We start from the raw sequence: 23,580 nt of genomic DNA, 5'->3' as shown, positions 1-23,580 counted from the left end.
ATCCTCAGATATTATCAGATAAAGCAAAACAGTGATAAGAATTCCCAACCCATTCTTAGGAAGTACTAAAAAAGCATGATTAGAACATTACTTTCCAAAACTATGTAAAGAATATCTGCAAGATGTTAACTTCAATCATTATATTTTACTGTGAACTTTAAAAAGTATTCCCATTAAATCCCAATGACACAACAGGTTGAGCACTCCTATTCCAGAAATCCCAAATGCACCAAATTCTGACATTTTTTGGGCACTGACATGATTCCACAAATGGAAAATTGCACACATTAAGCTGTTTCACACACAAAATTATCAAAAATATTATATAAAAGTACCTTCAGACTATGTATAAAAGATGCATATGAAACGTAAGTCAATTTCATGTTTTGACTTGGGTCCCATCCCAATATCTCGTTATGTATATGCAAACACTTTGAAACCTGAAATCCAAAATACTTCTGATCCCAAGCATTTCAGACAAAGAACACTGGACCTGTGTTTAATAATTCACTGGAGGTCCTGAACTATGCAATAAAATAAGAAAAAAATATTTCAAAAGGTATGCAAAAATTGTGAAAAAAAATTTATTTGCAACTATATGATAATCTAATTAGACAAATCTAAGAAATCAAGTGTATTGGGATTCAATAAAGTGGACATATACAAAAGAATGAAAAAGAATTCAATAAGCTGGCCATATACAAAATCAAATTACAAAAATTGATAGCTTTAATGAACTTTCATATGTACAAAACAACAATAAAACAAAATAGTATATATAGATGAAATGTGGCAACATGTTCACAGCTGTGAACTTAAGTGGGTATTTACTGTATTGAGTATTTCACTTTTCTTTAAGAACATCACAGTCCCCCAATCTAAGACTCCTAACAGTATACATGTCAGACACTTCTTCAAATCTTCTCACATTGCCTAGTTATACCCACCAGCAGTTTACTAACTCTATTTCACCTCCAATAAAACCTAGAGGCATTTAAACATATTTTCTGCACTGGATTCTTCACTTCTGATTCTACACTAATCGATTCTGTTTTATTTCAGCTTTATTCCAACCACTGCACCAAATCAAGGTTAAAGGTCCCTGCCTTCTTAAACCAAAATATGATTTCTGCTAACTAAGCTGCTGAACAATCAAATGTATAACAAAAAGAACAAATAACAACCCTTCCTTTCTCTGAATATTCGACAGCCTATCCCAGTGATGCACGATCTCCTTCCACAGCTCACTGTACCAACTTTATAAACAGCACCCTTTTAAGCAGCAGCTGGTCCCAGGCTTTAAGGATTCATAAGCCCATGGATCTGCATCATTTTGCTTATTTTATACAATTTGCTTTATGAGTAGAGAGAGGTATTTTAATCACGGTAATGAAATCTGCTTCAAATCCAGGTTGCTGGCAGAAATAACTCAATTAATAACCTTTTGCTAGCTCAAAAAAAATTCGGAAATCAAATATTTCACCAAAAGGATTAATGATTTCTTCTCCCTTATACAACATATTTGGTGAAAGAAAAACATGGAAAAACTATATCATGTCCTCTGGTTTGTGGCAGATCCTCAGAAAGAGATTTTCTACTTTAAATAGAAACAACAGACAAAACCAATGAGAATTTTTTTAATTATTTAATTTTTTTTTTACTGACTGCATTTTGATTCATTGTACACAAATGTGGTATACCATTTTTGTTTCTATGACTGTACACGATGTAGATTCATATCATTCATGTAATCATACATGTACATTGGGTAATGAAGAATTTCCTTTTCAGTTTGAATATTCCTTAAGTATATATATATATATATATTTTTTTTTTTTTTGGGGGGGGGGTGGATACTGGTGATTGACCCCAAGGTGCTCTACCCTCTAAGTTACACCCTCAGCCCTGCTTTTCATTTTATCTCAAAACAAGGTCTCACTAAGTTGCCCACGCTGACCTAGAACTTGAGGTCCTTCTGCCTCAGCCTCCCATGCTGTGAGATTACAGGTGTGGTCACCATGCCAGCCTCAAGCAGCACACTGTAACTTGTGGTGTGCAACATTCATTACAAGTGCAATTCTGTAATACTTTAGGCAACTGTTGACCACCATACTCTTCCCCTAGGCAATAAGTGCTACAAAGTTAGGAATATCCATCCTGTTCTGCCCCACAGATATGACAGTGAGGACAATCAATGTTTCAAGAAAAAGTGAATGAAAGTTCAGGATACCTTTCTAAAAATAGAGACAACTTTCTAAAAGAGGTGTTTATAATGCAGAGAATTTTTTCTTGAAATCAGCATAGGATAAATATAAAATTGAGTATTGGAACACCAAATTAGGCTCTCAAATCAAATGCTCAGAAGTTTTTTTTTTTTCCTATAGTGGGAATTAAACTGAAAACCTCACAAGTGTGCATTCTACCATTGAGACTCTTAATGAACAAGAACCACAACATTTTTTAAATCAGATAATATGATATGTCATCAAATCATGCATGTTAATTAGGAAAGTGATAAAAGGTAAAGGTTTCACAGTAATCATCAAATAAAACAGAAAACAAACTAATCATATAAAAGCAAGGGACTATTCGTTATGGTAAATTACGTGATATAATACAATTTAGTCATCTGAAACTGATGCCTATAAGAAAAACCAATGACACTGAGAAATACTAGAGAGAGACAATATTAAGAGAGAGCATCATGTAGACAGGTTGATACATGTTCATATAACTACACTCACAAGAATACACATAAAAGAAATAACACTAGTTACATACAAGTGACCATAATTTTTGTATGTGGATCTTCCAAATGTTCTGCAATGCACATATATTAACAGTGTTTCATTGTAAATCTACCAGCAGTAGGGAAACAGAAAGGAACAGGACACTGTTCTTCATATCGTAACTTCCACAGTATAAACTTTGGTGTTTGTCCAGGATTTTTTCACACACTCCTCAGGCAAATGAGTGAACCAGGTCTAACACTCCTAAATGCCTCAGACTGGCACCACAACCAAGATTTGAGAAAATGAATGCAGAGCAGGTGCTTGTTACACACTGCTGAGAGCTATCAGCTATAAGACTGAAAGCTAGTAGCTTTCAAGTGCAGTACTCTACAAGTGGAGAAAGTTACTATGACCCATTTTTCTGATACTAACCAAGCTGTAACAAATATTTCTACATGGAGAACAATGAAAATATATATGCCCTTTCTATTATTCTACTTGTGACTGAAAAAACCTTAAACACAGAAGTAGTTCAGTGTACAAGATGTTTGTCCAACTCATTTCCTCTGAAAAAGAGCTGAAAGACACAAGATGGAACGGTGCCCCTTACCTGCTCTAGTCGTTTCTTGTTTTCATGATGGATATGGCTAGAAATGAAAGTTGGTGTTTCCCCTCCTCTCCAAACCCATCTTGGCTGAAGCAGCACTGTGACGCTCCCCAAGAGGGTCCCCACCACCACCTTGGTTTCAGTTAAGACAAGGGATCAATGCTGCCCTTGCCTACCCGTGTGGAGTCAGACTCCCCACACAGATTCCCCAGGGACTTAGTTAGAATAATCCATTGGAATCTTAGGGTAGTTTTGATTTGCATTTCTCTTATTACTAGAGATGTTGAACATTTTTTCATATATCTGTTGATTGCTTATAGATCTTTTGTGAAGTGTCCATTTCCTCAGCCCATTTGTTGACTGGGTTATTTGTATTCTTGGTGTGGAGTTTTTTGAGTTCTTTATAGATTCTGGAGATGAGTGCTCTATCTGAAGTATGAGTGGCAAAGATTTTCTCCCACCCTGTAGGCTCTCTCTTCACATTGTTGACAGTTTCCTTTGCTGAGAGAAAGCTTTTCAGTTTGAATCTATTCCAGTTATTGATTCTTGCTTTTATTTCTTGTGCTTTAGGAGTGACGTTAAGGAAGTCTGATCCTAAGCTGACATGATGAAGATTTGGACCTACTTTTTCTTCTATAAGGTGGAGGATCTCTGGTCTGATTTCAAGGTCTTTGATCCATTTTGAGTTGATTTTTGTGCAGGGTGAGAGATAGGGATTTAGTTTCATTCTCTTGCATATGGATTTCCAGTTTTCCCAGCACCATTTGTTTAACAGGCTATCTTTTCTCCATTGCATGTTTTTGGCACCTTTGTCTAGTATGAGAAAACTGTATTTATTTGGGTTTGTGTCCGTGTCCTCTATCCTGCACCCCAATTAGAATGGCGGTTATTAAGAATACAAGCAACAATAGGTGTTGGCGAGGATGTGGGGAGAAAGGTACACTCATACATTGCTGGTGGGGTTGCAAATTAGTGCAGCCACTCTGGAAAGCAGTGTGGAGATTCCTTAGAAAACTTGGAATGGAACCACCATTTGACCCAGATATCCTACTCTTTGGCCTATACCCAAAGGACTTAAAATCAGCATACTACAGAGATACAGCCACGACAATGTTCACAGGTGCTCAATGCACAATAGCTAGATTGTGGCATCAATCTAGATGTCCTTTAATTGATGAATGGATAAAGAAACTGTGGTATATATATACAATGGAAAATTACTCAGCCATAAAGAAGAATAAAATTATGGCATTTGCAGGCAAATGGATGAAGCTGTAGAACATCATGCTAAGTGATATAAGCCAATCTCAAAAAACCAAAGGACGAATGATCTCGCTGATTGATAAGTGGATGATGATCCATAATGGGAGGGGAAGGGAGGCAAGAATGGAGGAAGGAGGGACTATACAGAGGAAAAAGAGGGGTGGGAGGGGGTGGGGGGGAGGAAAAACAACAGAATGAATCAAACATCATTACCCTATGTAAATGTATGATTACACAAATGGTATGCCTCTACTTCATGTACAACCAGAGAAACAAGTTGTACTCCATTTGTTTACAATAAAAAAGATTCCCTATTTATGATTTCCTTGTATATCCTAATATTTGCATTTAGTTTATAATTAGTGGAGCATATAATGCATTTCTATGTTTCCTCTTTTATTTTTACCTTTGGCAAACTTGATCTTTTAACTGACCAGAAGAAAACTCTTCTCTAAAACCATACACTGGCAATCAGGACATTTCAATATTTAAAGAGGAGGCAAAATTCAGCTAAACAAGTCACAGAATATCCCACAAAAAAAAAGGTAGCATGTTAGGAAATATTTATGATTTTGTATCTCGTTTCCTTTGAACTTTATTCTGAAACATCATATACTATGGAAAACATGTCCTTTTAAAATTTTCTCCCAACAGCTGACCTGACACAGTTGCACAGGTCTCTGATCTGGGTTCCACCTGTGAAGGGTGGAGGCACACAGTCCAGCTAAGAAATCACACAGCTTTTCCAATAACGAAAACCAAATTATTTTAAAATGTGTGGTGGTGAGCATATCCATCCTCACTCCCGGAAATTACTCTCTGAGCCCAAGTCTTCACAAGGCAACATTTCCTAGATGTTGGAGTACACGTATTTCAAGCACAGGAAGTTGTTATGAGGGCTAAGATTTCTAGTCTAGCAACTGTTATCTATTCTTACTTGCTGAAATGAGTCCCCGGGGGATGCACTTCAGGACAAGAAAAGAAAGTAAGTGAAGCAGCACAGGGCACTGGACCCAGCCCAGGCACCACCTCCGGTTCTGCATGCACTAAGGACATGAACCAAGGCACACAAGGACCAGTTCTCCACATCCTACCTCTTTCACCACACACGGAAATTCAAGTAGGGCCATCGGCCTCACAGAAGTCTTAATTCCTGAGACAACCGATGCAATAAACCAGATACAGGAAGGTGTCCAGAGTGTTAGCGCTTACACCCTTCTCAAAAACAGATTTTTAACTGACCACATAACTTTACGTAAGGATCAGGCATAAATGATAGAGTTTCATGACAGATGAGCAGTATCCTCAGAACACTGATTTTTTTAAAACATGGCGTTTTAAGCTTTAAAAGGTTAAAGCCCTCCATTATGGTGGCATCGTGCTACACAAAGCTGCCCCAAGCAGTCCTTGCTCGTATCTGCCCACTGCAGTGCTTGCAGAAAGCTGCATTCCTTCTGTAGACCACTGTCCTTGTCAGGGACACATAAACTAAAAAACATTGCACGTGCACCACCTGCACGGATATACCAAGCCTGGGTCCCATCCCTGCATGTGCTTATTCATCCCAAGCTTCATCTACGTGGAAGACACAGGTTTCCACTGTCAAGCTGGAGCACGTTTCACCAGCGCGCACCAGTTGCCCTGCTGACTACACAGGCAGCGGGCTGCTCCCCTCTGGAAAGTCCCCCACACAGGGTTTGAGCTCATTTTGAAACCAGAGGGACAGTTCCTCCTGTAACTCACCCATGCAAGTTTACATAAAAGAAGTTTTCAGAAAGCCACAGGGGTTGCTCCCAAGCCTGCTGAAGCTTAATTATATGCAAATTTCATTATGGAAAAAGAAGTTAACTTTAAAAACATTGAAGCAACTGAGTAAGAGTTTGTCGAAAATAATAATGACAACTAAAACTTCAGTTCATCTTAATAAAGTCCATCCAGTCACTTACCACCCTCTCCCACAAGCTCCCTTCCCACAGGTTTAAAAACTGGCTGGAGTCTGCGTGCTGGCACAGAAATTAGCTAAACATGCTTCTTCTCCTTCATAAATATGAGTATTGGTCAATGTATACATATTATATGTACTTACATTCTACCTGTAAATCACACAGCTTATATATTTACGCATATATATACACACATATATACACACACATAAAAATTAAAAATTAAAAGACAAACCCAATATTTTTAAATGGATATTTACTAGAAGCGAGAGGACAGGGGCTTCTTTGAAAATATTTTGGTTTCTAGATTCTACTTCAAAACCATGCAGATATCTTAAGTAATCATAAAATAAAAATGTTAAAAAAAACCCTAAATAACAAAACTGACATATTAATTTCATTATTATGAAGTTACGAAATAACCATATACAAAGAGGGACAAATGACATTAAAATACATTATTTCAAACATATCCCTAATGGGACATATGCTAAGGACAAAAGAAAAATGCAAACAGTGCTGACGATGGCGTTGTCAGCCCCAACTTATGAATCGTAGGGTAAGCAGGTAAGTAATCCTGTCACTCCAGGAGTCATTAGAAACAGAATTCCCTTCGAGAGAGGAGAGAGGTGCAGGTCTGAGAGCGGATGCAGCTAATACTGATGTTGCCGTGAACGTGCATGTGCACTCGTAGTGTACGAGTGCATGCAACATGTGAAAACACACACACACACAGAGTCCACTGAAGAGGCCAAACTCAGAGCAGGGAACACGGCCAGAGCCCAGGCTGGCCCCCAGACACCACCTCCCAGCACGGTGGCCTTCTACAGAACATTTCAACAGGCTGAGGGAAAGGAGCAAGAGCCACGGACTGCGGAAGAGTGGGCGCCGACCCGTGAGCACTGGAAGAGCACAGCCTGCTGAGACCAGCAAGGGGCCCACCTGGCCAGAGCTGAGGGGAGGCTGGCTGGAGGACCAGAAGTGGAGGCGGCTACTCCTGATTCCTACGGGAGGGGAGGCAGGGACTTGCATTCAGTGACTGTGCTCAACCTGGTATTTGGTCTTTGTGTAGCAGCATGAACTCTCCCCTAATTTGCAGATGAGGCTGTTAAAGCAGAACGTCCAGCACACAGACAACACTTGCAGGGCCAGAGTCTACGCTCAGCTGTGGCTTCCTGTGGTTCAGGGTAGTTTCCGCTGGGCTGGTGGCCTTGGGGTTTTTGAGCCTGGGCTGGTAATGGCATTGCTATGAGGTCAGGTTAGAGACCTAGGCCAAGCTGGTTACAGAGCAGTCTCTGGTTTTCTCAGGATCAAGGCCAGCTGACCACTGACCTACAGCCCACACCAGAGCCCACTATGCCCAGCCTCCTCCTGCTGAACACCTGGTGACTTCCTATCCTCATTTCAATGCTACACACCTGCTAATTCCAACTCTCCTTCTCCTTGTAAATGACATCTAAAAAGGAAGTAAAGTTTCACAGAAAAAAACAGTTCCTTGTTATGTAATAAAAATGGATTAAATTCCAAACGGGGTATATTAGAAAAAGAAACCTTATTTAATAAAACTACCCAAACATGCCAGGAAAGTATAAGCTTATTAGTTGGAAATCCACAAAGTTGATTTGTCTTTAAATGACCTTAAATTGCTGTAAATCATCCTTCCATCTTTCTTTCTATACATACAGTGCATTCATTACCTGAGCAAGCACACAGAACGGCATCTTCTTTGTATGTTTTGTGACGAGAGATCTGGGTAAAATCTAGATATCTAGGAGCCCTTGTTAGATTTTCAGTATGAGTCAATTAAACAGAAGCATCGATGATCTAGGCAGAACAACTGGCACGACAGGGTCCTCCCCGTCACAGTCTTACACAGTCCACCAAACACAGAGCACCTGGCACCGTCACCCCGCAAGCTTCCAGAGGGGCTCGGTTATCACACAGGTCTGCCACAGAGTGCTGTCCACACCCCCAGTAGCCAGGTCTCAGAGCAAGAGGGAGCCTTGCACACTAAAGGACACCCAGCCCAGAGGAGCCTCCCTCCCAGCTGGCTGCCCACAAGAACCGGGGCCCATGTGCCAAAACTACCTTTCACCTGAGATCCAGAGAAGTCCTGCCACAGTAAACATTGTTAACTTCCAGCTTCCACTTACCAAGAGATTTCTACATTTTCACACCTGTTCCAAGCACACTATTATTGGATACCCTAAACCCTGTAATAAGTGTTGTTATTATAAATGGGCTGGGAATCGCCCTCCTCTCTGCAGGCACACCTTTTATTGTATTCTTGATGCTCTTCTCCTTTGGACACCCAGGAGCTGGCTAGACTCCACAATCTAAAACCCCAGAACGCACAGCTGAGAGCTATCTTAACATTTTCTTTGACTAACATTTGTATTATAACACATTAAGCAGCCAGAGCGCTCAGCAGATACCACAAAAAACACTTCAGGGCTTGATTTTGGTTTGAACGGAGCAGACTAGTGCTGAGAAAATAATAAAGAATATTCCCATGCAGGAAGGACAGCTTCACCACTTCACTCAAAGGTGAGCAGATGCCCAGAAGACAGTCACCGGATAATCCCACATCTCAGGTACAGGAGGACTGGCGACATTTTAAAGTAAATAACTTAAAAGGGAGAAAATCTGGTTTTAGCCCTAGAGTTTAACTGAACTGGAAAGGCATTTTTAAAAAATACTCCCATGTTGAACCTTAATATTGAATTTTCAAATACAGAGTACGTCCAGGTTCCATTAATAATAGATTGATCTTGTAAGCTTGTAAATATCCTGTGAATCACAAAAAAACACCTTGATTATTTTTAAAAGAATAAAAAATATAAGATTTGAGGGAAGGGCAGTAGGCATTTTTGGTTGGAAGGCCACAAGGTATCTGTAGAGACGGAGTACTGAAAAAAAAAAAAGCCTCCCTTGTCAATTCTAAATGATCATTTAATATCTGGGTGATAAGATTCAAAAAAATATGATACTAATCTGTCACCCAGGCAAATTTTCCTTTCCTTATGTAGAAGTCACCTCTCTAGCCTCTGAAATATGCTGTTTCTGTGGACAACACTGAGAGGCCATCCCAAGGCCAGTCTCAGGCATGCAGGGGCCCCCCTGCTCTTACACGAGGCCCCACGGTACCTAGAATCCATGATTTTGTAAGGGGGACAAAGAACCAGCTGAAATGACATATCTGCTCAATAGAAAGCCTGGGAAAAGCTGGAACTCTTCTGGGCACAGAAGCTGGTAAAGAAAAGGAGAGGGGAGCCCCGGAGTCGAGCGTGTGGCTCACTGATCAACTCCCAGGGTCTCAGGCTTCATCTCAGAACTGCACAGGTGGCTCGGTAAGAAGCAAGAGGGTCCTTCTCTCAGGGGATGAGCGCTGCAGACCCAAAGCAGGCTCAACCTCCTTCCTGGCTGGCTAAGAGAAGCCAAGAGGGTCCCGTGACTGCCTCCCACTGGCACCTCTGCAGATATCCGCAGTCTGCACAGAGCCACCTAAAACATTCACAGCTGGAAACAAAGGAGACATCCGCTTCCCCAGCCAATCTACCCCAAAAGCAGAGCGAGCAAAGCCAAGGTCACCTGGGTGGGAAGACCGGTCTGTGGCAGAAGTCTGGCTTCTGAATGAGCCCTGCTTCTGCCCTGGTGACCATGTGACGCGGAACAGATACCTTGGTTGCCTGGGGCTATTCTGAACCTGGGTCCCCAGCACCATGGGGATCACCAGGTGGCAGCCCTGTGACAGCACCCAGCACAGAGCCTGGCATATCGAGAGCATCGAGTGAGATCAGCTTCCTCCAGGTTCGCAAGGTCACCTTCCAAAAACACTACTTGATCTGCAGCAGGGCAGATAGCTTCCAGACTCCCCAAGCAATGACCCTAACAAAGTGCTTCCAATTGTCTAAAACTGTCTCTCCATGTTCTGGTTCTGCAGTGCAGACATGTTGTACTTCACCACCAGCACGTCCCCAAAATTAAATTTCACAAGACGTACAACCCGCGGGCATTCCCCAGTGTCTCTCCTGTTTATTTGGAAGTTATTGCTAAAAGCATCTGAACAGCCGTTCATGCCTCCATAGCGTGCCGGGGGAGGGGTTCCAGACTCCACACTGCTCTGACCCTCACTTCCCAGGGCTTCTTAACCCTACAGGGCTCCATTTACTTCTTTCTAAAATGGGGATGACAAAAGTACCGACATGCCAAAACATGTTTTTTGGAGGATTAAATGAGGAAGTAAAATCAGGACAGGTCCCAAAATGAGAACTCAATAAATGTGGGCCATTAACCCTAATAACTATTAAGGATGTACTTCATTTCTTCACTTGACGTTTCACAAAAGATACTTAATGTTCTTTAGAAAGTCAGATTCATTTATAAAAAGATATTTGAGCCATTAAAAATATAAATTAACTGCTGGGTTTCAAATGAGTATATTTAAAATGCAATTACAGAACATGGCTTCCCAGTATTTGGAAATATTCATTATTATCAAATTTTTATTAGGCATGTTCACAACATACGGATGTGCTAGCATTTTAAAAGGCACGCACTGTTGAAATTATAATGCAATTTTAATTGTTAATAAATTAGGTTTGAGATTTGTTATAAAAAGGTGTTTATGTGTTATAACCACGCTAACAAATCCCCCAAGATAATCGCCAGTACCAAACACTCCCTTAAAATAGATGGGTACACTTCATTACCAGCAATTAACTCAATATAAATCTACTGAAGAAATTAACAGACTAGCTCAAAGCTGAGCCTACTGCACAATCCCGAGGACCATCACTCACACCGTGTCCTACACTTGGCAGCATCGTGGCCCTGGGCCATCTTTCCACCCCGAAAGTATCTCTAAAAGTATGCCCAATTCACAACACATTAAAGGAAATACCAACAAATCAGTCTGTCTGATGTGTCAATATAAATCCCAATGCCCACCTTCCCCCCTGAGATCAATCTAAGGCACCAGGAGCCAGAGCTCGGGCGGAGTAAGCGTCCCTCCTCTCCCTCCTTGCAGCCATCCACAGGGCCCTCCCAGAAGCCTGAGGCCAAGAAGCCTGAGATGGATGCTGATGGATCTGGACCCCCCCACACACTCCCCCAGTCCAGCTTCTGATCACCCATATGAATGAAAATGCCCAGTTGATGACGAGGGTCGGGACAGGGCTGAATGAGCTAAAAGAAAACCAAGATCACACAATGGTTCATCTCCCTGGTGATCTCATTAGTCTAGGGCTCTAAACAGCTTATCTAAATAACCACAGAGGCCCTAGAACCAGGAAATAAACATGAACCTTTGAAAAGGCAAATTTCACTTAGCTCTCCAGATGGACTACAGGCAGGCCTGCAGTGGAGGCTCCAGAATGTCTGTGAGGGGCCACAGGGTCAGTCTGTAGGGGTGGAGGCTCGTCACTGCACACTGCTTGCAGAGCACGAGCCCACGGCTTTCTCTGGGACGGGTACTGTGAGCACTTTTAGGGCAGCTAAGTCCCCAACTAAAAATCTGCTATGTTAAAGTTCCACTAAAAATGTTATTTAGAAATTAGGAAATATTTTTCCTGAAGAATAAAATTATATATTTGGTTGATGGCTTGGCAAGTCCATAAAAGTCCACAAATTTGCCCACCAAAATACTAAGATGCTAATTACTGATTATAACAATGTTCTACAGGGAGCAGGGTTCACTTGACTTCTTGTTCAGAAACCCATTTTTCCTGGTTACCATTCACAGCATCAGCCCATGGTATCAACAGGGGCCAGACCTATCAAGATCACCCCATGGTGGCATCATTTACATGTGTGGGACCATTAAAAAGTGCCCACAGCTGCAGCTGACTTCAGAACACTTCAGACCTCACAGAAATAGAATGGCGTAACCTCGGATTCACTCCCTCCCCCACCTTCCATATTCTTCTACCACCCCTGAGATCGACCCTCACACCCCTCGGCAACAAAACTCCATGGGAAGTTTTGTTGATCATAAACACTGGAGGGCCACTGGCAGTTGGGGAACAACATCACCCACTAGAAATCCTAGGAAAACAGGGGCAATGTCTCAACAAATTCTATGTCACCACCCCACAGGGAGCACTGCTGAAGGCCTGGGTCCCTGGGAACAGCTCCTGAGCCTGATGGTCAGGCCAGGTGCCTACCAAGCCAGGACCACACCCAGGAAGTGGGCTACTGTCACTTGAGCGTTTGCCTGCATGCAGGTACCATATCAAACCACAGCCCAGTGGTAAAGAACAGGCAAAAATAGTGGCTTTGGAATCAAAAGGTCCTGTAAAGCAAACATTAAGAAATCTATTTTAAAAATGGATAGTGAACCCAAATCTACCCTTTTGGAATTAAAAATTCACTAAAAAGCTACTGTTGCCAAAATAATATTAGTACTAGAATAGGGATCAACTATATTAGTCAAAGTACATATGGGAAATACTTACATGGTGATTCTCTAAGAAAAGGATTCTTTGTTTAGTAAATAATTATGGAAAATTGGCCTAATTTCAGGGGGACAAAAGAAACAGACTACCTACCCTGAAATAAATATAAAAGTAAGTACAAATAAATTAAGATCCAAATACAAAAATTAACAACTATATTAAATTTAAAACATCAATTACAACACAAACCATTATTTTATGTAGCCTTAGAAGAAAAAAACTACTATCACATACTATATAATAAGAATCTGCTTCAGAGATGAAAAACCTACTGCCTAATTATCATATACTATAATAAGAATCTGCTTCAGAGATGAATCTTTTATTGATGTTAAAATCAATAACATTATTTGATAACTTAAACCTATTTCAAGAAGAATATCTTGAAAACTGCAGGTTTCAACAGGAAAAAAAGCCTCAAGTACACAGATTAGTACATCTGGGCAGAAAGAAGTGCCGTCAGCGATGTCTCACTGAGAAAACTAACCATGCCCAGGAAGGCTAGCACTGTGACTGTGCTTGGGTTCAGTCATTGTGATTTGATCAATCTGTCTTATAAAGACATAAAAACAGCAATAGGCAGAGTTACCTACTGAGGATGTTTGCTGTAATAGTAAAAAAAGAAACAAAAACGGAAGGGGGCTTAAAAAGCCAATTAATTTGATAAAGGAAATAACTGAATATATTAGGTACGTTCATATTATAGACACTGTAACTAATTAAGATATGCATTAAGATCAGTACGTTATGACCTGTAGGAAACCTACACCAACTCCTACCATGGGGGAAAAATGAGGAAACAAGGCAATATGTATGGCAGCCCATTCTTTTGACAAAATAAATAGTAAGCAATCCATACTCTCTCTGGGCATTTTGAATTTTAAAAACTGAAAGCTGTAAAAGGTCTGAAGAAAACATTAACAGCAGGGGGTGGGGACAACAAACGACCACAGATCCACTGCCCATCAACAAGCTCCTCCTCCAAGCAAATGAGGAAAGAATTCCTTTTCTGCTTCTCAAGTAGGTGACCCCTCAAGCCTTTCCAAGTCAGAACAGACACTGGATGTCTCATTATTCTTCTTGAAAACTCCATTTTTCTATGTCTTCACCTAGAGTTGCTCATGTATACAATGAGATCAGACTGGCTAGTCCCTTTTCAAGACTCTGCCCTCTTTTATACCCTGCAGGCAGGGTGTTAACCTCTCCACTGCTTACATGATGCTGTTCTTCAGTAAAACACAAGCTCTACGACAGAATGGACGAAAACACGACTCTGCTCCAGATTCTCCTTGTAGGCACAAGCTCAAAGAAGGTATGACATAAATGGAGAAGAAAATGAAGGAATTCGCTTATCTCTATGGAACCCAAGAAAATTTCTCCCCAAATGATTGTGGCATTCAGGTCCGGGAAGGAGGGATTCCAGCACCATCAACATCCCTCTCTAGTTTCCAGGACACTAGCATGGCACAGCTGAAGAATGGACTTAATTTCCACCCTTAAGACAAACACATCCTGTGGCAACTCGCCTGCGATGCCCCTAGAAGCAAGGCCATTCGCTGTTATTAGAGACCAGCCACAAATGAAATGGCCCGAGCTCCAGCAGAGCATAGCTCAGGTTTTTCCTACAGGGGAAACTGGTTCCAGAGGAAGGTGAAAATAGTTCTTATGGGAACAAAACGTACCCTAGCTATTACCATGGCTTGAGGACTTGCAAAGATCAACCCCAGCCAACAACATCTTATTTATTAGTGTTTAATTTTTCTCATTAGGCAGATGTTAATTTTAATTTTAATTAACAGTTATTTTTCTTCTTAAAGAGGCAGTAATGAAAAAGGTTGAAAAGCATTAGTCTAGAACATACCTGAAGCAATCAGTTATAAGTAATATCATAAAAGATCTTATTTAATCCATTTTCACCCAAACTCTAGGTGCACTGCATGGCCGGCCCCTGAAGCTACCCTTCTTGCCCTGGAAATTTTAACTATATGTACTAGCTAACCACTGATATAAACATCTTCACTACTAAACAGTCAAATCTGGATGTTAAACTACCTATGAATTTGTTTAAAATTAATTTAAACAATGTGTCTTTTAAGCAATTCTGTTAATGTTATGTGTATATAATAGTCAACTAAACTTGGCAGGTGCATTCGAATACTTCTCCCAAAGACAAGCAAACAGTGTCTAAAACTGAAAAACTTCTAAGTTTCTAAGGCCATTCTCAAATATATCTGAACACAAAATGCATTCTTATTTGTCTTTATTCTGGCCATCAAACAGATTTCACTTACAAGTTGTAACTCCCCCACAGGGACTGAGAAGCCCATCAAGGGGCCTGCTCCAGCCAGCAGCCTTCCTTCCCCTTGTCTGATCACAAGCCTGTCCCTCAGGCCATACCCCAAGACAGTTAAAACATCAGTGTGACTTTTCTTTTCAAAATATAAGTCGCACCTAGGTAGGTTGGTTCCATAATCTGGCTATGGTGAATTGAGCAGCTATGAACATTGATGTGGCTTTATCTCTGTAGTATGCTGATTTTAAGTCCTTGGGGTATAGGCCAAGGAGTGGGATAGCTGGGTCAAATGGTGGTTCCATTCCAAGCTTTCTGAGGATGCCCTTCAGTTGATGAATGGATAAAGAAACTGTGGCATATATATGCAATGGAATATTACTCCACCATGAAGAATGATAAAATTATGGCATTTGCAGGCAAATGGATGAAATTGGAGAATATCATGCTAAGTGAGATAAGCCAATCTCAAAAAACTAAAGGACGAATGATCTCGCTGATAAGCAGATGAGGACATATAATGGGGGGTAGGAGGGGTTAGCGTTAGGGTTAGGGTTAGGGTTAGGGTTAGGGATAAGGAGGATGGTAAGAATGGAGGAAGGAAGGACTGTATAGAGGGAAAAGGGGGGGAAGGGAAAAAAGTAACAGAATGAATCAAACAACATTGCCCTATGTAAATGTATGATTACTCAAATGGTATGCCTTGACTCCATGTACAAATAGAGAAACAACATGTATCCCATTTGTTTAAATAATAAAAAAAAAAAATTTAAGTCGCACAAGTTTTCTGAATTAAGAAGTTATAAAAATTGAGAGTTTTTAGCCTATAGAGACTATGCAACAATAGCTTAGTGAACAGATTACCACTTTTCCCCAGCCATTATAGTTCTTCTCTACAAAGAACAAAACAGAACATTACCAAAAATCTTTGAATGATTTAGATCTATGGTCAATATTTTTGTAATTAGATAAATCCATATATTTATTTGCCAAGAATCAGATAAAGAATGCTATGTTATCATGTGGAAGAGCTGAACTCTTAAAGAGAGGAATAATTTAATCTTGTATTTTTCTGATCTTTTCAAGAGGATTTCACTTCTGTGAACATCATAAAAGATTTGCACCACCTGGTGGAAAAGCAAAGACTCAAACACAGTCAAATCTCTTTATTATAGAGTGTTTCTTAATTCCTTTAGAATCAAAGGCACTTTTAGGACTCTGATAAAAGCCAGGATCCCGTCCTCCCCCAAAGGCAGGTTCACACATGCACGCTTGCACAGCCGCACTCTGGAGTTCACAAGTAAAAGCAGCCCCTGAGGCACTGGGGGAATGCACATCTGTCTCTGGGCTTACATTTCCCCTGGGTGCCTGGCATCAGGACCCTCGCCCCCCCAGCTGGAAACGCAGCACTGTGTGAGTCCTGGGCAGCCAGGCCAGACACCAGGCAGGCCCTCAGAGAGGGCCACTGCTGCCTGCCTGGATGCCTCCCCTCTGGGATACTGGCTACCCAGCTTCCCCTTGTTCCAGGCTGTGTTTAAACACAGATGGCCACCTGCGGTAGGGCACATGCCAACAAGGTAAGACCTTGCCAACGAACCCCTCCCCGAGTTAAAGGCCTGCAGCAAGTCTTTTGCAATCTAGGACCTTGACTGCACATTCTAAGGAAGCCTCCACCAGGACACCCCTGCTCCCACCCACAAAACCAACCCATCCTATGACCTTCTAACCAATCTGGCACCAATGAACAAATGAGGTTTAAGGAGCTACTGAACACACTGAGAGCATAGCCAGTTGCAAAACACAAGAAATTCTGGTTTAGCGGGACTGAAGCAGGGTACCCTCAACCTAATCCCAAGATAGGCTTGTTACCAAGACCACCTCCAACATAGTCATGGATGGGTTTTGAGACAATCAGGTGAACTATTCTTTTGCTTGAAGTCATGATCTTTGATAAATGGCATGATTTCAACCAAAAGCTAACAATGAAAGAATCTGGTAAAGAAAAACCAGGAGGCCTGGAAATGAGATGGTGCCTTTGATGCAGGCTGGGCCTCAGATCAGGGATGCTCAACAGCAACCAGTGAAGTCTCTGCAAACACTTCACAATCTGGAAAGAAAATGGAAATCTGCAGCACTCTGGCCCCAAGCATTCTGAATAAGGGATACTCAACCTTTATGTACATGTCTTTAACCAATAGAAGGTCTGTGCCTCCTTCCCTTTGGGGGAGCCACATGAGACAGACCCCATGCTCTGCAGGTTAGCTGACCAAGCTCCCCAGTCAGAAAAAGGCAATCCTAGCTTCCAAAATAATTACAGATACCATTTTTAGTTTAAGTAGAAATACAAATCTAAAACCTTTCATATTTAGAAAAACACATAACGAAGACTAAGAAAAGGTAAGTAATTTTCCCAAGGACAGAGAGCCAGTTTCTGATAAGAGTCAGGACCTGGGAGTAACAATATTTACTCTGTGTGCACTCGCCCTGCCAGGTATGTTACACCCTCAACTTTTCTTGTGCACTGTTCCAAATTTCTAGTCCACAAAACCAATGGACCGCTTTTTAGAATGTTTTTAAAACATAAAACACACAGGATAAAAAAGGAAAACAATTACATTCAAATATGGTTCTCGAATATTAAAAAACATTTGAGAAATGGAACTATCTGTGCTTCTTTATGAAATCATTCAATAAGATCTAATAGAGCAGCTAATAACACTGCCTTCAATAGGAGGGGCACCGACAGATCAAACATCAAGCTACAGCGAATCTGCGTGACATTAATGTCTAACAGACACAGCACACTCCTTCATTCCCCCCCCAAACAGGATGCTTTAAGGAAAAAAGATCAGTTGAATTTACCACTTAAATTTCACGCTTCATGTTGAAGAATAAAACAAAGCAGCACAGCACTCACTGCTATCATCTGTTTCACACACAAAACTTCTCCTATACTATCCAATGAAACCTGCTTTCCAACCAAATACCACAATATTATTTTCAAATATGTTTATATTCAACCTAATCTTCAGTTCAGCAATAACTGCAGGAAGGAACAAGATTTCATGGACCAGAAAATCTTAAATTTCGCCACTAATCCACTACACAGTCTCAGGGAAATCATCATGGGTCAGTACAAGAATAACCACAACAGCAAATGTGCAAAGAAGGGGACCCGGAGGAGCACTCACTCTGGTTCTGTGCTCTTCGCTCATGTTATCAATAGCCAGACGACCAAAAGCACTCAACGAGGAGAAGCAGGCCGACCACGGAGATAAAACGCACACTGCACTCTTAAACATGAAAAAGCAGCAGCACGTGAAAACCCCACGCCCCTGCACGCCCTTCCCAACACCAAATTTGCCCTGGAAATAAGCATCCAGTAAACATCCCACCCCACGACACCCATATCCGCGCCCCCATTTGCTAGACTGCCTCCGCCAGAGGACCCCCACACCTACTCCCTCTCCACAGCTCTCTCACTGTACTGCTGGCTGGCTGTGTGTCCAACCACACAACCTTCAGAGGTCACCTCCAGAGCCTGCACCCTGGGTCTGCAGCAGGGTCCCTGCTATCAGAGGAACCGACTCAAGAGTCACATGGCAAAGGCGCAACTGCTATTTGAAGAAATTTAAGATTGCTACCACCCTAACAAAAGTACTTCCATAAAGACCATGTAATTGCACAGTTACACTACATGTGCATTTTCCCACGTTTCCAGAAGATTTCAAGAACTTATCATTTATATGTCTGCTAGAACACAGGATCAATTTACAATTCTATATTAAAGAGCATTTAAGGCACTACAACTATTTTGCTGTTAAAGATAACACTAACACCAAAATAGACATCTCCGAGCAGGTAACATTGCATCTGTTAAATTATTTCCTTGGGATGAATTTCAAAAAAACAGCCTGTGTACAAGCCATCAACACAGAAATACACCAGCTCCCCAAATTCCTAGCAGGCCTGCATGCTACTTCTTTAAAATATCAAATACACTGGTAAATAACAATTATCTCCATATTGTTCCCATTTTCACTTTTTATGACAGAACATAATTTGGCTATATATTACTTTATCATTTGTAAAATTTCCTTTGTCCATTTACCTATTAATTTCCTCATGTACTAGAATAAGTCACTTTTTAAGTATTAACTTTATCCGTTTTTTTGTTTTGTTTTGTTTTTGTTTTTTTTTTTGTTTTGTTTTGCTAGGGATCGAACCCAGGGCCTTGTGCATGCATGGCCCTAACTTTACCACAGCCCTAACTTTATCAGTTTTGAAACAGACATTTGTATTTTTGTACCTGTCACACTTTTTGAGTTCTAATCCTCCAAACCTGACAATGCAATTTTTCCAGAAGTCTCAGATGTTCTTCTGCAGATTCTATGTTCTGATTTTCTCTATGTCCACTCTAAAATATATATTGAGTTGTGGCATGAATTTCAGTACTTTTCCCTCTAAGCATCCACTAAGTTAATCCCAACATCATTTGAAAAAGATCCTTCTCTGCTGATGTGTGTGTGTGTGTGTTTGAGGGAATAAGAATCATTCTAAAATTATAAATGTTAGAAAATAAAATTCACGTTAGTAATAGATCCCCAAAACAACCAACTTGGCTTACATATGCACAGATCCACAGAACCAGAAACAAGTGGAGAGCAACATGCTCTCTGTGCAATTTTTCACTGCAGATAGATTGATCTAGATTGACCTGTCAATGGCTCCTGACCTCACTGAACTGGTCTTATTGTCTCATTGAAAAAAAGAAAACAAAGTATGATTGCAATTTTTTTCCTAAACCAATAATACATGTGAACTCGAAAAGAATAATGCAGTATTTAAATGCTACCTTGTATTCACTTACAGGAAGTCCTGTTGGCAGAATTCTGTAGAAGACGTCAGGGTACCTTTACCAGGAAGCTATGTGACCTCGATGGATAGACTCCAGTTTCATTTTTCAAGTAACGTGGGAATATACTGAACAGCTTTCTTTTCCACAAATTCACAGATCAACGTTAGCCAACATTGTAGACATGTTACATACTCACCCATACACAGCCCTTGTACATTTACATACATGCTTTCCTTAAACAAAAATAATAACATCCACATCCATGAGGTGTCAGTAGCTCTGCACACGGTGGGTACGAAGGGCCTGATGCACACAAATGGCATTTTCCCCAAATCTAACATGTTCCTGGCCCCGAGTTTGCCCAACCTCTTCTTGCCGCTATTTTTTCACCACGCTCTGCACTTCAGGCACTTTCAGTGGGGGTCAGGTCAGAATGCCACTTGCAAAATCCTACAGCCTGGTCCAACTGCCAAGCTGAGAAGTACACCACTGGTCCCAGTTACTCTCCTTTACCAATTCTCTCACCCACTGAGAAAGCCTCTCTCCCAATTTTCAGATGTCCACAATGAGGGGAAATTAGAAATATGCACATAGGTTTTGTGAAACTAGGACTACTGTTTTCATCTGGGCAGAGAAAGTAAAGAGAATTCTTGGTGTTGGGGGAAATAGTTTGCTCATGGAATCAGAAAACACTGCCCCTTGTGGGGCGAGGTGGTGCACGCCTGTAATTCCAGAGGTTCAGGAGACTGAGGCAGGAGGATTGTGAGTTCAAACCCAGCCTCAGCAACTCAGTGAGGCCCTGAGCAACTCAACAAGACTCTGTCTCTAATAAAATATAAAGAAGGGCTGGGGATGTGCCTCAGAGCCCCTGGGCAATCTCTGGTACCAAAAAAAGAAGAAAACACTGCCGCCCCCCCAAACTCTTGGGACAGCTTCAGTAGCTCTAGGGTACTCAGCCCTTTGTACATGCGGCCATGAGTTGGGGCTAGTCTTATCTCTCTGTGGAACTGCAGGGACACTGAGGCTAACGTTTACAGCAGAGTCACCTTGGTATCCTCCACAGCACTTGGCGGGCACTATGCCTTGCAGGGCTGTCTATCAAGCATTTGCTGACTGTACAAGAAAAAGTATCCAATCTGCAAAGAACAAAAAGGCTAGACTTTTACTTCCTGAACCTGTTATTGACCTGTCTCAAAAGACACATTTATATCAGTATTCAATAGAAGTACAAGATCCAGACCCACATGCATATAGAACTCCACACTTGATTTCTGCGGCAAAGGCAGGTGCTGAAGGACCATTGAGTGTTTATGAAATCCATTATTTAACTACAGCACCTCAGCTATAACGTGTACGTTACTGCCAGGTGTGAGCTATTAAATCAGACCTCATCCAGGCAGCACGCAACAGCAACTCCAAGTGCGAGGCTACTGCCTATAAAACGCCTGCATAATCACACCCACCCTTCAACCAGGGACTTCCTGGTCTTGCTTTAAGATGAATGAGCCCTGAACCTTGACTTGTCCAAATCCCACAATGTCTGTACTGTAAAATTTATATCCACCCAAGCACTCTATTTTCAACAATTACTCTTGATTACCACACTATCCACAACAAACACAGTCTTCAGGAGAAAATTAAAGGTTTCCAAGGAAGAGGCAGTTTCCAGAAAGTTAATGTTAAAAAAACTGATTAAAAATCATTACCCAATATTATGGAAAAAAGTACTCTGTCAGAGTTATTAAAACAATTAGAGGAATTATTAGCTTCTTAATTCCAAGAACCATATGAATAAATGACTATTACTAAGAGGATTTGGATGTGCCATAATCCACTCATATCTTCCTCAAAACTAAGAAGACATTAAGAGCTGATGTTAAGCCAAAGTCATCACTTCCTCTATATTGACTTAACTATTACAGGACAGAGTCTGAGGCTCAGCAGAGGGGGCTGTGGTCCAGCTGGATCCAAGAACACATCTCTGCAAACTCTCTGATAATCCCTAAAGACTGTTTTCTTCCTGCACAGGTCCAGTTATCAAGGCTAATTTCTTTGGTTGTACAGACCTCCCCACAGGACAATCGTTATATGAGTTCATTCACCATGGAGCAATAGTAAAAAGTTTCATTGTCACTTATATATGCACATAAAATTTACAGACTTTGGAAAAGAACTCACTATAAAGTACTGGGAACATTTGGATGTCTGGAAAGAGTACTGGACCAAAATATATTCTGTGTAAAGTTTATATTTATAAAAATACATTGTATGTTTCAATTACTGTATAAAATACCAGAACTGCAGGACATGGTGGCACAGGCCTGCAGTCCTCCCTACTCAGAAGGCTGAGGCGGAAGAATCGCAAGTTCTCCTAGAGAACTTTTGGAGACTGTTTCAAAATAAAATATAAACAGTTGAGGATGTAACTCAGTAGGAGAGCACTTGCCTACCATGTGCAAGGCCCTAGGTACAATACCCAGTATAGCCCCCCAAAAAAGTCTATTTAAAAAAAGGAGAAAACTTATGAAGTGAAGCTAAGTAAAGCAAGGAGCAGCTAAGTCTGATGGTAAAAACATTACCTAAAACTGATCTCCAATCACAAAACTGTTGAGTGGGTATATTATCACCTACAGCATGCAGTTGGCCCTCTATGTCCATGGGTTCCATACCTGCAGATACAACCAACCACAGATTGAGAATGTTATTTTTAAAAAAACTGCATCCGTATGGAACATGTATGGACTTTTTTTTCTTGTTATTCCCTAAAAAATGCAGTGTGACAATCTTTCACATAGCATTCATACTGCATTAGCTATTACATCACCTAGAGGTGATATAAAGTACCTTGGAGGATTTGAGCAGGTTACATATAAGGGACTTGAAGGTTCATGAATTTTTGCATCTGCAAGGGTCCTCAAACCAATCTCTTGCAGACACCAAGGAATCATGTACCTACTACGTGCCAGATGTTTCATCAATATTATATATTTAATCTTCAAAATAACCCCTAAGGTTGGTATTATCCCCATTTTAAGGTGAGAAAACACATTCAGAGAGATTAAGTAACGTTCTTTTGGCCACAGACCTAGCAAGTCATAGAGGATTCGATCTCAACCCTAGAGTCTGAACTCTGCTTTTTTTTTTTTTTTTAAACGTATTTTTACACACACACACACACACACACACACACACACACACACACGTCCCAATAGGCTACTATCTGCATCAGCAGTATAGGTTTTAAATATAAATAATGCCTGTAATGGTATCTTAAAAGCACAGTCATCAAATTATTTGTATCTTTCAAAGAGCATGTAGATTTTCTGCCAACTTGATGCGTCTCCACAAGCACACTTTGGTAAGGAGTTTATTAAAATACACTGTGCAATCTGAAGAACTCAGGGCCCGGCACAGGGTACACTTGGTACTCAT

At 41.0% G+C, this 23,580-nt stretch overlaps 1 protein-coding gene across 6 annotated transcripts in view; it reads right to left on the bottom strand.

Annotated features, from left to right (window-relative positions):
- Window positions 1–23,580, bottom strand: part of HIVEP1 (HIVEP zinc finger 1) — a 134,413-nt gene that overhangs the window by 89,157 nt on the left and 21,676 nt on the right. For 5 of the 6 annotated variants that reach the window (XM_079147899.1, XM_079147897.1, XM_079147898.1 and 2 more), the window contains one exon: window positions 22,728–22,817. The exons of the other annotated variant lie outside the window; for it this stretch is intronic. In XM_079147899.1, coding sequence (XP_079004025.1) covers window positions 22,728–22,817 — 90 coding nt within the window. The remainder of the gene's footprint in view (window positions 1–22,727; window positions 22,818–23,580) is intronic. 6 annotated transcript variants of the gene reach the window in all.

Source organism: Sciurus vulgaris (genome assembly GCF_902686455.1).
Source record: "Sciurus vulgaris genome assembly, chromosome: 7".
NCBI lineage: Eukaryota > Metazoa > Chordata > Mammalia > Rodentia > Sciuridae > Sciurus > Sciurus vulgaris.
Note: the sequence above shows the minus strand (reverse complement) of the source record. Positions and strands in the feature narration are given on the sequence as shown.